The sequence below is a fragment of the Mus musculus genome, chromosome 4, assembly GCF_000001635.26.
Source record: "Mus musculus strain C57BL/6J chromosome 4, GRCm38.p6 C57BL/6J".
NCBI classification, from domain to species: Eukaryota; Metazoa; Chordata; class Mammalia; order Rodentia; family Muridae; genus Mus; species Mus musculus.
Window position 1 is genome coordinate 66,045,325 of NC_000070.6, and position 17,298 is coordinate 66,062,622.

Genomic DNA, 17,298 nt, shown 5'->3' on the forward strand with positions numbered 1-17,298 from the left:
AGGACTTTCATAAGTCACTTAAAGATTTACAGGAGAGCACTGCTAAAGAGTTACAGGCTCTTAAAGAAAAGCAGGAAAACACAGCCAAACAGGTGATGGAAATGAACAAAACCATACTAGAACTAAAAGGGGAAGTAGACACAATAAAGAAAACCCAAAGCGAGGCAACGCTGGAGATAGAAACCTTAGGAAAGAGATCTGGAACCATAGATGCGAGCATCAGCAACAGAATACAAGAAATGGAAGAGAGAATCTCAGGTGCAGAAGATTCCATAGAGAACATCGACACAACAGTCAAAGAAAATACAAAATGCAAAAGGATCCTAACTCAAAACATCCAGGTAATCCAGGACACAATGAGAAGACCAAACCTACGGATAATAGGAATTGATGAGAATGAAGATTTTCAACTTAAAGGGCCAGCTAATATCTTCAACAAAATAATAGAAGAAAACTTCCCAAACATAAAAAAAGAGATGCCCATGATCATACAAGAAGCATACAGAACTCCAAATAGACTGGACCAGAAAAGAAATTCCTCCCGACACATAATAATCAGAACAACAAATGCACTAAATAAAGATAGAATATTAAAAGCAGTAAGGGAGAAAGGTCAAGTAACATATAAAGGAAGGCCTATCAGAATTACACCAGACTTTTCACCAGAGACTATGAAAGCCAGAAGAGCCTGGACAGATGTTATACAGACACTAAGAGAACACAAATGCCAGCCCAGGCTACTATACCCGGCCAAACTCTCAATTACCATAGATGGAGAAACCAAAGTATTCCACGACAAAACCAAGTTCACACAATATCTTTCCACGAATCCAGCCCTTCAAAGGATAATAACAGAAAAGAAGCAATACAAGGACGGAAATCACGCCCTAGAACAACCAAGAAAGTAATCATTCAACAAACCAAAAAGAAGACAGCCACAAGAACAGAATGCCAACTCTAACAACAAAAATAAAAGGGAGCAACAATTACTTTTCCTTAATATCTCTTAATATCAATGGACTCAATTCCCCAATAAAAAGACATAGACTAACAGACTGGCTACACAAACAGGACCCAACATTCTGCTGCTTACAGGAAACCCATCTCAGGGAAAAAGACAGACACTACCTCAGAGTGAAAGGCTGGAAAACAATTTTCCAAGCAAATGGACTGAAGAAACAAGCTGGAGTAGCCATTTTAATATCGGATAAAATCGACTTCCAACCCAAAGTTATCAAAAAAGACAAGGAGGGACACTTCATACTCATCAAAGGTAAAATCCTCCAAGAGGAACTCTCAATTCTGAATATCTACGCACCAAATGCCAGGGCAGCCACATTCATTAGAGACACTTTAGTAAAGCTCAAAGCATACATTGCACCTCACACAATAATAGTGGGAGACTTCAACACACCACTTTCTTCAAAGGACAGATCGTGGAAACAGAAACTAAACAGGGACACAGTGAAACTAACAGAAGTTATGAAACAAATGGACCTGACAGATATCTACAGAACATTTTATCCTAAAACAAAAGGATATACCTTCTTCTCAGCACCTCACGGGACCTTCTCCAAAATTGACCATATAATTGGTCACAAAACAGGCCTCAATAGATACAAAAATATTGAAATTGTCCCATGTATCCTATCAGACCACCATGGTCTAAGACTGATCTTCAATAACAACATAAATAATGGAAAGCCAACATTCACGTGGAAACTGAATAACACTCTTCTCAATGATACCTTGGTCAAGGAAGGAATAAAGAAAGAAATTAAAGACTTTTTAGAGTTTAATGAAAATGAAGCCACAACGTACCCAAACCTATGGGACACAATGAAAGCATTTCTAAGAGGGAAACTCATAGCGCTGAGTGCCTCCAAGAAGAAACGGGAGACAGCACATACTAGCAGCTTGACAACACATCTAAAAGCTCTAGAAAAAAAGGAAGCAAATTCACCCAAGAGGAGTAGACGGCAGGAAATAATCAAACTCAGGGGTGAAATCAACCAAGTGGAAACAAGAAGAACTATTCAAAGAATTAACCAAACGAGGAGTTGGTTCTTTGAGAAAATCAACAAGATAGATAAACCCTTAGCTAGACTCACTAAAGGGCACAGGGACAAAATCCTAATTAACAAAATCAGAAATGAAAAGGGAGACATAACAACAGATCCTGAAGAAATCCAAAACACCATCAGATCCTTCTACAAAAGGCTATACTCAACAAAACTGGAAAACCTGGACGAAATGGACAAATTTCTGGACAGATACCAGGTACCAAAGTTGAATCAGGATCAAGTTGACCTTCTAAACAGTCCCATATCACCTAAAGAAATAGAAGCAGTTATTAATAGTCTCCCAACCAAAAAAAGCCCAGGACCAGATGGGTTTAGTGCAGAGTTCTATCAGACCTTCAAAGAAGATCTAATTCCAATTCTGCACAAACTATTTCACAAAATAGAAGTAGAAGGTACTCTACCCAACTCATTTTATGAAGCCACTATTACTCTGATACCTAAACCACAGAAAGATCCAACAAAGATAGAGAACTTCAGACCAATTTCTCTTATGAATATCGATGCAAAAATCCTCAATAAAATTCTCGCTAACCGAATCCAAGAACACATTAAAGCAATCATCCACCCTGACCAAGTAGGTTTTATTCCAGGGATGCAGGGATGGTTTAATATACGAAAATCCATCAATGTAATCCATTATATAAACAAACTCAAAGACAAAAACCACATGATCATCTCGTTAGATGCAGAAAAAGCATTTGACAAGATCCAACACCCATTCATGATAAAAGTTTTGGAAAGATCAGGAATTCAAGGCCCATACCTAAACATGATAAAAGCAATCTACAGCAAACCAGTAGCCAACATCAAAGTAAATGGAGAGAAGCTGGAAGCAATCCCACTAAAATCAGGGACTAGACAAGGCTGCCCACTTTCTCCCTACCTTTTCAACATAGTACTTGAAGTATTAGCCAGAGCAATTCGACAACAAAAGGAGATCAAGGGGATACAAATTGGAAAAGAGGAAGTCAAAATATCACTTTTTGCAGATGATATGATAGTATATATAAGTGACCCTAAAAATTCTACCAGAGAACTCCTAAACCTGATAAACAGCTTCGGTGAAGTAGCTGGATATAAAATAAACTCAAACAAGTCAATGGCCTTTCTCTATACAAAGAATAAACAGGCTGAGAAAGAAATTAGGGAAACAACACCCTTCTCAATAGTCACAAATAATATAAAATATCTTGGTGTGACTCTAACTAAGGAGGTGAAAGATCTGTATGATAAAAACTTCAAATCTCTGAAGAAAGAAATTAAAGAAGATCTCAGAAGATGGAAAGATCTCCCATGCTCATGGATTGGCAGGATCAACATTGTAAAAATGGCTATCTTGCCAAAAGCAATCTACAGATTCAATGCAATCCCCATCAAAATTCCAACTCAATTCTTCAACGAATTGGAAGGAGCAATTTGCAAATTTGTCTGGAATAACAAAAAACCTAGGATAGCAAAAAGTCTTCTCAAGGATAAAAGAACTTCTGGCGGGATCACCATGCCAGACCTAAAGCTTTACTACAGAGCAATTGTAATAAAAACTGCATGGTACTGGTATAGAGACAGACAAGTAGACCAATGGAATAGAATTGAAGATCCAGAAATGAACCCACACACCTATGGTCACTTGATCTTCGACAAGGGAGCTAAAACCATCCAGTGGAAGAAAGACAGCATTTTCAACAATTGGTGCTGGCACAACTGGTTGTTATCGTGTAGAAGAATGCGAATCGATCCATACTTATCTCCTTGTACTAAGGTCAAATCTAAGTGGATCAAGGAACTTCACATAAAACCAGAGACACTGAAACTTATAGAGGAGAAAGTGGGGAAAAGCCTTGAAGATATGGGCACAGGGGAAAAATTCCTGAACAGAACAGCAATGGCTTGTGCTGTAAGATCGAGAATCGACAAATGGGACCTAATGAAATTCCAAAGTTTCTGCAAGGCAAAAGACACCGTCAATAAGACAAAAAGACCACCAACAGATTGGGAAAGGATCTTTACCTATCCTAAATCAGATAGGGGACTAATATCCAACATATATAAAGAACTCAAGAAGGTGGACTTCAGAAAATCAAATAACCCCATTAAAAATGGGGCTCAGAACTGAACAAAGAATTCTCACCTGAGGAATACCGAATGGCAGAGAAGCACTTGAAAAAATGTTCAACATCCTTAATCATCAGGGAAATGCAAATCAAAACAACCCTGAGATTCCACCTCACACCAGTCAGAATGGCTAAGATCAAAAATTCAGGTGACAGCAGATGCTGGCGAGGATGTGGAGAAAGAGGAACACTCCTCCATTGTTGGTGGGAGTGCAGGCTTGTACAACCACTCTGGAAATCAGTCTGGCGGTTCCTCAGAAAACTGGACATAGTACTACCGGAGGATCCAGCAATACCTCTCCTGGGCATATATCCAGAAGATGCCCCAACAGGTAAGAAGGACACATGCTCCACTATGTTCATAGCAGCCTTATTTATAATAGCCAGAAGCTGGAAAGAACCTAGATGCCCCTCAACAGAGGAATGGATACAGAAAATGTGGTACATCTACACAATGGAGTACTACTCAGCTATTAAAAAGAATGAATTTATGAAATTCCTAGCCAAATGGATGGACCTGGAGGGCATCATCCTGAGTGAGGTAACACATTCACAAAGAAACTCACACAATATGTATTCACTGATAAGTGGATATTAGCCCCAAACCTAGGATACCCAAGATATAAGATATAATTTGCTAAACACATGAAACTCAAGGAGAATGAAGACTGAAGTGTGGACACTATGCCCCTCCTTAGATTTGGGAACAAAACACCCATGGAAGGAGTTACAGAGACGGAGTTTGGAGCTGAGATGAAAGGATGGACCATGTAGAGACTGCCATAGCCAGGGATCCACCCCATAATCAGCATCCAAACGCTGACACCATTGCATACACTAGCAAGATTTTATTGAAAGGACCCAGATGTAGCTGTCTCTTGTGAGACTATGCCGGGGCCTAGCAAACACAGAAGTGGATGCTCACAGTCAGCTAATGGATGGATCATAGGGCTCCCAATGGAGGAGCTAGAGAAAGTAGCCAAGGAGCTAAAGGGATCTGCAACCCTATAGGTGGAACAACATTATGAGCTAACCAGTACCCCGGAGCTCTTGACTCTAGCTGCATATATATCAAAAGATGGCCTAGTCGGCCATCACTGGAAAGAGAGGCCCATTGGACTTGCAAACTTTATATGCCCCAGTACAGGGGAATTCCAGGGCCAAAAAGGGGGAGTGGGTGGGCAGGGGAGTGGGGGTGGGTGGATATGGGGGACTTTTGGTATAGCATTGGAAATGTAAATGAGTTAAATACCTAATAAAATTGGAAAAAAAAAAGATTCTATTTCTCATCAGTACAATGATATTGCTGAGATACACATGAGATAATTTATTAAGAAAGGAATAGACAAGCACAAGAAGTGCAGAATACATCACGTGTGGCTTCGCCTGTTCTGGACTTTTTTCTTCTATCTTTCTGATCCCATTTCTATCATGCACATTCAGAGCAGTATGTCAGAGGACTTAGGTAGCATCAAGTTCTACCTGCTGTTTGATGGAAAAGAAGCTGAGGCTCCGACTCCCCTAACTAAATGAAATGATACCCAGGATTAGCATATAAGGCTTAAGACTTCCAGGAAGTGCATATGTCAGTTGGCTATTCCTCCCTCTGATTCTTCTTCCCTTCTTTCCTGGGAACCTCAGTCTATCACTCACTTTCTACTCAGTACTGAGATCCTGATCTTCACTGGACCAACCCCCATACTCTAGGTCAGTTAGTTAATGTACACCATGAAGATGCTGTTTTCTTTATCCACTGGAGCTCTAGCTGGCAGTCTAGAGCCTCCAGGTCATGTTTTCTTCAAGGGGATCTACTGGGCTGAGATAAGTAGGCTCAGATTTTTACTACATTGACAGTATGCCTGCCCTCCAGAGCCTGACCATCCCTCACAGGTCATTGTGGCAACAGATTCTTTGAAGGCTGATTAAATACAAATCAATACGTCTGCAGTGTTTACTCTTCCTGAGTAGCAGGTCCTATGAGTACAGCTGCCAGCATGCAGAGGGCTGTGTATGTGGGAAAAGCTATCTTTAGACAAAAGGCAGAGGACAGTGAAGTAAAAGCTGTACCACAATATTCCCAGGAGACCAGGACAACCAGATTCATCATCACACTGAAAATGCCTGCTTTTTATGCTCTTCTAGAAACAAGAGCACTTTGTAGGCCAGTGCACTAGAAAGATACCATGAATGGTATGGGGCTGATGCACTGATATGGCCTCCTGACCTACCTCTTGCTGAACTGGTCACACAACAGCCTTGACTGATAATTCCCTTTGCGTGGTTAATCCTCACAATAGTCTGAGGACGAGCAGAGATCCAACTAACTTGCTCTCCGTTCATCACAGTGGCTGCAGGCACAGAAGGAAAGGGCAAAGCAGCTCCAGTCTGGCAGAGCAAGCACTGAAACCCGCACCTGCTAATTCTGAAGTCTATGTGCATCCTAAAAGCAATGAGTGTTTTGTCTGGAAATAATTTCAAACTTATGGAACTGTAGCAAGGAAGAGAAGAGTTAAGAACAGCCATATGTCACTGCCTTACTCCACCTATTAGCATTTCATCTCATTTGCTTTTGTCATTTAAGGATGCTATTTTTAACCTTGGAAGAACTGCTTTCCTTCTTGAAACCTTAGTTCCTGTGTGTATAGTGAATTATTTGCATGAATTGTCTTTTGAACTGAACAAAACCCTAAAATCACTTATTAGTGAAGGTAGAGGACAGGGTCAAGGACTTTCTCAATGTCAAGACATGGCATTCATTTTCTTATTTCTCAGCATTCGTATAGACATGGACTGGTACTGTATGCCTCTGGTATCTCTTTTCCTCCTTCATACCTAATCACCAGGGGTTACCAGACTTTACACGGGGGCAGGTACAATTCTGTGGATGCTTCTCCTTTTAAATACTTCACTTTTATTTGGGGGAACATGCTCCTTATGGCTTCTCACCTTAGACTTTAGACTTGAGAACACTTTAGACTTTCTCCAATCTCCAGAGCCTTTATCTTGAGAACCGGCTTAGGCTTAAAGTTTCCATCATCTGTCATCTGTCCTTTTCCTCTGAAATAGGACTAAACTCATGGTGTGTTTGTGAGTGTATGAGAGTAAATTGTGTGTGTGTTCATACACAACTGTATTTAAGTTTTTATTGTATGGGGACATAAGGGAAATACCACATATCAATGCATTTTCATACAAAGCTTTGCTTATCAATCGAAAGAGAAAAACCCCAGTATACGAATCATCCAATTGTGGGATTGGCATTATAGCTCATTGCTTGTTCCTACCCAGAGAGTGATACACAACCATCTGTATAACTCCAGTTGAAGGGATTTTTATGCCCTCTTCTGACCTGCACAGGCACCAGACATTCATGTAGTATGCTTACATACATGCAGGCAAAACTCATACAAATAAAACAGATAAATCTAAAATATAAAAGAGTTAGCAAATTAAAACAAGCAACCAAAATCTTGAAAAACTAAAGTTAAACAGAGTGATTTGTGCCCTACTTTCCTCTGTTGAACTAATTAGCAATGCTCAGAAAATAGGCATCAGATAGGTACTCAGAAGGACCAGATCTCTAGAAACAACTGAATATACAGCAAATGAGAATATGGTTAGAGAAGGAGAGGGGTTTAGTTAAGGTCACACAGCACAGAAGTGAACTGGGAGTCCCAGTACTGGAAGAATTCAGCAACCTAGTCAGGACCACTATGTCTCCTGCACAGCATTATGCCTCGGGCTTGCCACATATCTGCACTTTTCACTGAGATCTTCAATTATACGCTAGCTTATTTTGATCAACATCACTTCCAATGTGAGCTGTAACCCAGCTCCCCGGGAGCTTATAACAGTTCTGGAGATGGAGCTCAGTCTTCATTCCCCACAAGGGCCAGCGTCATATTTAACCTGCAACTGTCAATAAACAAAGTTATTAGATTGAGCATGAAATTCAGACTTGATGAAACAATATCAAAATCCATGAATGATTAACAAGAAAACAGAGGCATTGGGAGGATGTAGACTTCCAGGAAGACACTAAACTTGTCAATGGTGAGGTACTGACTTAGGCACACATCTCACTTTAGTCTAGTATTCCTTGCTTTATGCAAGACCACTTCCAGCTAATAAGGCAAAATTCCTATCCAGTGTCAGCCTATCGTTTCATCTCTGTCATTAGCTAATTCTGTAGACAACCACGACAATGGTAAGCCTCAAACAACTTTTATCTCCAATGGTTATGGACTTGACCAAACACAGCACTGTTTGCTTATCAAACAGAGTCTTTAGACAGCAGCGCAGTCTTATAATATGAGTTAGATTCATTTTACCAAGCACTGTGAAATCGCCAACCTGCTTTCTGAACCAGATGTACAGGTCGGACAACTTGTTAGATATAGGTTTAGGGTGGCAGTGAGATAACTATGGCCTGCAGATAAATTTGGATCAGCGTACTATGGAAAATAAAGCATTACCAGAGCACATTTGTTTACATGTGTTCATTTATATGCAGTCTACAGGCATCCTCACGGAATGTCAGTGAAGGTGAGTTGTTCTAACAGAATGTACAGTCTGTAAGGCTGAACATGGTTACAAACTAGACATTTACAGCAAAAGGTATTGTTGATCCTATATATAGGAAATGCTACAACACACACACACACACACACACACACACACACACACACACACACACAGCACAATCATCTCTCCTTGTCTCTTTGCCACTGTCTACATTTCTTCATCCCTTACACTTTTTTGACCTTGTAACGAAGTCTACCTGGCCACTAAGTCATCTTTCCAAAACAGTCTTATAAATATCTTTTTTCCCATAGAACCAAATGGGAAAAGTGAGATGCTGTTTTTGTTGGTTTAGTTGGAAGCAGAGACTGTTTTAAATGAACGTAACAATGTGAAAACAATACATTATTTATTGAACACCTCTAGGTGCTTTATATTCATGAACCAGTTCACAGTGTGATTGATATTTTAATAGTGTAATTTCAGATAAAGGGAAGTGTCCAGAAGTTAAAACTAATCCAATCCAAACTCAGAGAGATGACTTGATATCCAGACTTCCACTTGGGTATGGCTGAATTGAACAGCAGTTCCATGTTTCTCATGGAAATGGTAACATAGAGTGCTATGGCCTTCTCCTCTTATTTCTTGGTCCTCCTTCAGACATCAGCCTAAGGTGTACACTGTTCTATCACAAAGTTTCAAACCTCAGTACAGCCACTCAGATAGCAACTTGTTTAAAGAGCACATGTTTAAAGAGTCCAAAGTCAATTTCAATATCAATACTCACATGATCCTACTAGACTTAGGGATGGCTCTCTCTGGTGAAATGACATGGAAATGAGGGAGAGTTATGATATCAATTTCACTCACCAGAAGCAGGAAGAGAAAAGGATACCCACTTGTCAGAAATAGGAGTGGAATATAAATAAGAAAAGCATACAGGGAAGTAGCGGCCACTATGCACAACTCATAATCACACCATCCACTGTACTATTTCTCTCATTCACTTTCCTATCACCCATTCACTCGATTGGTCCATTGTGGCCCATGCCTGCTTTTGGTGCTAGGGGCAGCAGGTTGGACACTCTGTTCATATCATCATGAACTCTCCAAGACTATTCAGAACATAAACTTACTCTAAACACATGAGTAAATGTCAAAATATTATGGTGATGCATCTGTGAAGTGGGAAGATCACAGAATCTGCTAAAGAATAAGACAGGGAAACTCTGTGGTGTAGGATGGCTTTGTATAAGATGCCATTAAAGTGGTGATGTCAGAGTGAGTGACAGCAATCAGAGCAGAGGAGAATATTATAGGAGAGGCTTGTGTGTGAATATTTTGCAGAGATATTGTTTGACAATTGAGCAACAATTGGTAAATCTGTTCAAAAGAGAACAAGCAAACAAACAAACAAAATAAATCACTATTTGGGGCTTGGAGATGAGTTAGAGGTCAATTTAAAAAAATCATAAATGCAAAAAGAAGCCAACCACTGGAACCCACTGGTCCTGTTGTCCTCAAAGAACCCCAAAGATCTTTATTTTTTGTGTTTTGGGGTTTTTTCTGGGCACTTCAAAGATGGCACTAGTCAAATGTCACATGCTTCCGGATTTGGAAAAGACAGCACAGGTTTTATTTTTAAATGGATACAAAGAGGGCACAGTGAGCTAATATGGAATCCCAAATGCTACGAGAGCTGTTTCCTACAGCATGGGGATTTGCCTTTCCTGGTATTTTTAATCTCTTTTTCTTTGACTTCCTTATACTTCAGCTTTTGCTACCAAGCCAGAGTGGCTCACATACTGCTGGGCAGACCTCAGGGAGCAGCTGACTCACTACATTTGCTGAGGAGGAGCTTGGATAGAAGCCACAGAAGTAAGGAGAATACTGGGATATTGAGGAAAAGGAACGTGAGAAGCACGGTCCGCCTAGGTGGATGAAGCTATAACTGTGGTCCTGACACATACCCTTGAGAAATAGTAAATGGGAAAACCTTGGGCAAAAGATTCAAATGAGACAGAGCCTGGAGCAAGCATGTTTAAAACATTCACTAATGCATAACACAGATAGAAGGGAGCTCCAAGAGAGGATAGGACCAGCTCCTGCCTTTCCCACTACTGTTCTATGTCCCAGATAATGGAAGCCTGGGCAGGTGGATCTTCACTAATGTCTAATAGTGACTTGGCAATTGACGTGAGATTCCTGACCCCCTAGGCACATATTGGTCCTTCCTTGGTAGTTTAGCCCTGTTTCAATGTCTTTACTTCACCCTACCATCTGCTTAAATTCTTTATAGATATTAATTTGGATCTTTAGGACACTGTTCTAGACTAGTTAGTCTTATATCATTTCCTTATTTTATAGTTTAGGGAAATAATGCACAGATATGCATAAGACACATTTTAGCATGACACCATTAAGTGTCTGGGCTGGAATTCGAACTCAAGAAGCCCAAAACCCAAGTTCTTAATACCGTGCTCTTTTATTCTGATAGCTCAGACGACTTCTAGACCTCTCTTGGCTCACTTTTGAACTGTGTATTTTCTCTGATAATACTGTGAATGCTGCAGACTCATCAACTTCTTTGCTTAGTCTAAGAAGAACAGGAGGGGCCTTGGCGCTTGTGTGGAGAACTGTAGCATTCGAAGAACTGGACATTCAGCTCTAAGTGCACTTGGCTGGCGCAGAGGCTTTGCTATGACCTGATCAACTTCATGTCTTCATCAAAATATCAGCAGTAGAAGCATCAGGAATAGCAACAAGAGGGACAGCCTCAACAAGGTCAAGTGAATAATCAACAATGCACCATGAACAGCAGTGTCACCTGTTTTTGATCCAGCACAAATGGAGGGAAGTATACTCAAGGTCTAATATGAACTTCTCTCCTCATTTGGCTCTCTCCCTCACTGTATCTTTCTCCTTTTTGTTTTTCATTGTCAGGTAGTTTCACATTTTTATATAGTACAACCTCCACTTGGTTAAAAAGCTTAAAATGTTTCCTAGGCTTTGTCTTCATATGGTTGCTGCTTATAGCATTGGCTGGGGTATGTATGTATGTATGTATGTACGTATGTATGTAGTATGTATAGAAGGAGGGGAGAACAGAAAGAAAGAGTAACTAGGAAATGGCTGGAGTAAAGAGCAGTAAAGAAAGAAGAGGAGGAAATAAGAGAGAGTGAGAAGAAAGATAAGAAAAGAAGGAAGAAAATGTGGCAGTAGATAAGGAGAAGGGTAAGAGAAGAAAAAAAACAGATAAAAGAAGTGGGCAGATATCAACACAGCACCCTGCAATGAAAAGATATGTGCAGCAGAAACCAGAAATGCAGGAAGATGACTGTGTTATTGGTGGGTAACAAGTGGCAGCAGAGAAGGAGGAAGTGGCTTTGGCACTGCTTTGGCAAGCAGGGCTTGGAAAGGAGGAAGAGGGTGCCACAGCTCTGTTCCTCACATATCCTAAGAACACAGACAGGCCTTTGGGAGTGTCAGGGACTGTAGACCATGTCTTTTATCTCAAGTCCTGTTGCTTGCCTTTGCTTTTTTTTTTTTTTTAAGTTTAACTCCAATTTATAGGCTGTATGCTCAATGATTGATGCGTTTCCAATTAGCTATAAATAGCCCAGTCCTGCTGAGGAAACCCACCATTCCCTGCTTCTAATTTTGGCTGTGGACTGAGGGAGTAGGAGACAGGTCAGGTATCATTGATCACCAGCTTCTATATCTGCAATACAATAGATCCCAGAAAACCATTGCATGGGATGGAATGAGAAGCAGGACCTATTATTTGAAGGCTGTAGAGGCTGAAAATTCTTCCTAGGGGATGAGTCAACAGGAGTGCTTCCTATATGGAGCCTGTTTTTCATAGTAGGTACCACGGGTAGGGAGTCAAAGCAATAATAACCGAAGTGACATTAAAAATGTTCACCTCCATTTTCCCCTTACTGTGATGATTTTTTTTATATATATAATGTGATAAAAATCAATATCTGACTCTAAATGGCAGTTGTAGCCATTACAAGGCCCATTCTACAGATGAAGGAATGTAAATAACTTGCCCAAGGGCAAAATGTGTCCGAATTCATGACATTGCTATGAAAGGCCCATCATGAACAAATGTTCCTGGCTCAAGCTTTAGCTCCTTTCTGTGTAGTAGAAATTTTGACATGTCCATAACCCACCAATATTAATAATCAACCATAGTTCTCAAAGTGACAGTGCAAGGTGACAGACCTGCCTTACCTGTGATATTGAACCTTCCTTTCACTGAGTGGTCAAAGCTTGCCAACTGTACTAGCCCTTGGCATTTAGTATATATTTATACCCCAGGGTCTCTTATACAAATACCACTTCACATTTGCTAATTCCCCAGCCTTAGGTAAGAGAGGAGGTATTGCTTGCATATATGTTCTCCAATAATAGAGTGCTTTCTTGTACATCCTACCAAATCATAAAAGAACTATGATCTTCAGCTGCAGGTACAGCCCTATGATGACTCTTGCTCCAGCATTTTGATATCCCTTACACTGACTGTCATTGTGATGAATAAATGTTGAAGGCACTTTAGTGTTCACAAAATGCCTCCCTGACAAGGATCAATGACAGAACACTGAGATCCAGGGAAACACAGTATCATGGACAAACGTTTAATTCTAACCCCCAGAATCTAAACATTTTTCACTTGAGAATATTCCCTTTACATTTTCACCCCTAAGAAATGCAAAGTTAAATTACTAGATCATGTTAAGAACTGCCCTCCACCCACGGTCTGAATTACCCCTCACACATCTAACCTAAATAGGATTTAATTTTAGCACTAGTTTCCTTTCAATATGATTAGTTATTTCATTTCCTATACTGGAATTTCACTATACATACATTTAAGGGAAAATGGCTCCAATTGTTTTGGGGAATGATGTAGGGCAGGAAATAAGGAACGGGACAGGAAAGATTAAAAGGTCAGCTGTGTTGTCAGTTCTGGGGATGCTAAATGTGTGGAAACAGATTTACATTGCCCCTTATCATATATTCTGTTCCCTGAACTTTGAAAATACGCAGGGCAGTTCTGGAAACTTCTCAGGGACTTGATTACCTTTGCTGCGGCGGCGACTGCGGTACTGCTCTGTGTAGAAGGTCAGCTGTGTTTCGTCATCTGCTTCTGAGCCTGATGTCCCCTTGGTTCTCCCAAAGCTGATTCCCCCTGCAGAGAAGCACCATCAATCCGTCAGCCTTGAAGTACTGCAGAAACTTGTTAAACCCCTCAGCCATCCTGAGGACCCACAGCTGTATCCCTGGGCTTCTCCTGATGATCCCTAGTGACACAGGAGTCTACATGATGAATGGAAATAGTTGAGATTGGCAGTGAGGCAGATCTGGGTTCTAAGCATGGTTCAGAAGCTTCCAAGGTATGTGACCTTGAGGTGCTATTTCACCTTTGTGAGCTCTCAGCTGTTTCTAAAACAAGGGCAGTAACTCTTAACCTCCTGGATTTGCTTTGAAGAAATATGACATGTAAAACTAGAGGTCCACAGTGTGTACTAAATAATAGAAACCTACTATTGCTACATGTGATGAGATTAACTCTAAAAATAAACTTCTCTAGGCAATTTAATTTCAGATTCATTTCAACCACAGGCTCAGGATATGCCAGGCTTAAAGCCACACACACAGACACAAAGATAAATGCCTCTCGGCCCTTACCAGCCAGGGTATCATAAGCTAGTCAGGGGGACAAATGGGATCCTTAGGAGTCTTAAACCTAATTCATGGCCTATGTTTTCCGCACAACGAGATGCTAGGAATATGGGGAAGAGCAATTCATTTTAACATGGAGGACTTAGGAAAGCTTTATGGTGGAGTGAAGATTTAAAGCATGGTTTGAAAGATAGATGTGGCTTTGGCTTAAAAAAAAAAATAAGAAGGAAAAGGAGTTTCCAGGAGCTGCCTTGTGAAGCCTTTTTGAGGTCAAGGAGGTGGGCACATACAGACATCTTCAAACCCAGGACTGACTATCAATGAGGTGCTCATCACACAATGAGAGACTTGAGTACACTTCTAAGAGGTGATGGGGTGGGGTCGTTTCTTTAATTGTTACAGAAGTTCCCAGAGAAAGAAACTGAGTTGATTATATGTTTGACCCAGAAAGGATACTTTAGGCACCAAGGTAGTGAATTGTGTGCCAGGCTGGGTGAGAAGCAGGAGATGCTGAGATGACCCAGAAGAACATGTACAGGATGGGAGAGGGACAGGTACAGAGTGGATTGGAATGGGGAATGGATACAAGAAAACCTACAGAGATGGATTCAGAGGAGAATCCTACAGGATGCAGGAGAGAAAACTATGATTTGTAGGCTATGAAGAGCTGATTCCTCAAAGAACAATGCCCAAACACTAGCAATCTTTAACTTAAAAGGGGAAAGTGCAGGAGTTACTATTCCTAATCTTTGTGTTATTGTGATTTGTATTTGTTCACTTTTTGTTTAGTTGTTAGGAAGTGAGTGTGAGTGAGTGAGTAGCTGAGTCAAGTCAGGGCTTTGAGGTGTGCTCTTTTTACTAGGCAGATTCTAGCCTTCAAATCTTGATCCCGTTCTTCTGCCTCCCAAGTGCTGGGATTAAATGCATCATGCCTGGTACTACTTTCAGAGGTTTTGTAGTTTTACCTTTTTGAAAAAGAGAAGCTGTTGAAAAATGTAGATTAAGACACTGAAGAAGTCTATACCTAGAGAAGAATCAAGGGGGACAGAGATCCAAAGCATTGTGTGGGTGGGCAGGGGTAAAGAATTTTTTTTTTTTTTAGAATTAGACTTCAGTTGTACAAATAATAGACTATCTCCAGGGAGACTCAAGAGTCTGGTAAAAGTAGCTTTTCTGGGTGGAGAATAGATTGACTGGAGAATGAGGGAAGAGGGAGGCTACTCTGCCCTCTAAATCTTATGAATCTTTTGAATCAAACACCATGCCACCCATTACCTTTTTGAAAGTTCTACCTGAGGAGAAGAAAAAGCATAGATTAGAGGAAAATGTTATTCAATTCACTAAAGGATTTCACTCTGTAATTTCCTTGGGTAGGGATTTGAAATGGCATTCACTACACTGGCATTAAACTTGCAGATATGCTGTTCACAGCATGGTATTATACTTTCATTCATTCCAGCACTGTTGCTGTAAAATTTGTATACATAACAGCATGATATCCTCATGGGGACATAGTCTTTAGGGAGATGTAATTAACAATCTAGATAATTACTCTAGTTTGATTTCCATGTCTGTGATCAAACTCTTTGACAACTCAGCAAAGGAAAGGATTTATTTCATCTTACAGGTTGCAGTACATCACTGAGAAATGTTGGGCCAGGAACCCATGAAGGAATTTGAAGCAAAACTATGGAGGAATGTTGCTTCCTGGCCCACTTGCTGTCTTGGTCAGTCTCAGGTAGCTTCTTCATACATTCTAGTATCACTGGCTTAGGGGATGGAACCACCCACAGTATGCTGAGTCCTACTACATCATTAACAATCAAGACAATCATGTAGGTACACATCTGTAGACAATGAATCTGTTAAAGACAATTCCTAAATTGAGAATATCTTTTCAGATAATTCTAGGCTATGCTGAGAGTTAAGCAAGGACCTCAACAAAGTAAAGAAACAAGGATGTGCTGGGTCAAAGCTAATTGCTGGAATGAATCTAGGTGCAAATTAGGAGAGTTATGCTTTAGGGCTCAGGTTCTTGTTCTAAATATGGGGTCTCTGGTATTCAAATTGGCCTCTGTAGTGAATAATTTTATATCAACTTGATGTATATTAGAGTCATCTGAGAGGAGGGAACCTCAGTTAAGAAAATGTTTCCATAAGACTGAGCTGCAGGCAAGCCTGTAGGGTATTTTCTTAGTTAGAGATTGATAGAAAAGGACCTTGTCCATTGTAGGTGATATTATTTCTGGGTTGATATTCCTGAGTTCTGTAAGAAAGCAGGCTGAGCAAGTCGTGTAAACAAGCCAGAAATCAACATCCCTCCATGGCTTCTGAATCAGCTCCTGCCTCCATGCTCTCTGGCTGTTTGCGTTCCTGTCAGGGTTTCTCTCCAAGCTGGACTACAAAGCAGATGTATAAGCCAAATATACCCTTTCAAAAGTCATTGACCTCATATGAGGGTGGTATCATCATGTCTGCTTTACAGATGAAGCAACTAAGATTCAGAAAAGAGAAGTAAATTAGCAATAATTGAAGCTGTGCATTTCAGCTATGGGGGATAGGACTATATTTCAGTGTATCAGACAATAAATAAATATGAAGGACAGACACTTATTCTCCTGTTCCCATCCTAACAGAGCATTTTCTTTTTTAAAAAAATGTTTTTATTAGATATTTTCTTTATTTACATTTCAAATGCTATCCCAAAAGTCCCCTGTACCCTCCCCCTCCCCTGCTCCCCTACCCACTCAATAACAGAGCATTTTCTTTTTTCTGTCTTTTTGGGATTGGTGGGGATGGAACCCTGGGTCTCATGCATGCTGTTGAAATGATCTACCACTAAGCTATCTAAGATAGCATTTTCATGAATGAAAAGTCACAAGGCTAGCCTC

General features: G+C 40.4%; 1 protein-coding gene across 5 annotated transcripts in view; it reads right to left on the bottom strand.

Moving 5' to 3' along the window:
- Astn2 (astrotactin 2) overlaps positions 1–17,298 on the bottom strand; it is a 1,023,735-nt gene that overhangs the window by 664,522 nt on the left and 341,915 nt on the right. For all 5 annotated transcript variants that reach the window (NM_019514.3, NM_207109.2, XM_030253680.1 and 2 more), the window contains one exon: positions 13,806–13,913. In NM_019514.3, the coding sequence (NP_062387.2) occupies positions 13,806–13,913 (108 nt within the window). The remainder of the gene's footprint in view (positions 1–13,805; positions 13,914–17,298) is intronic.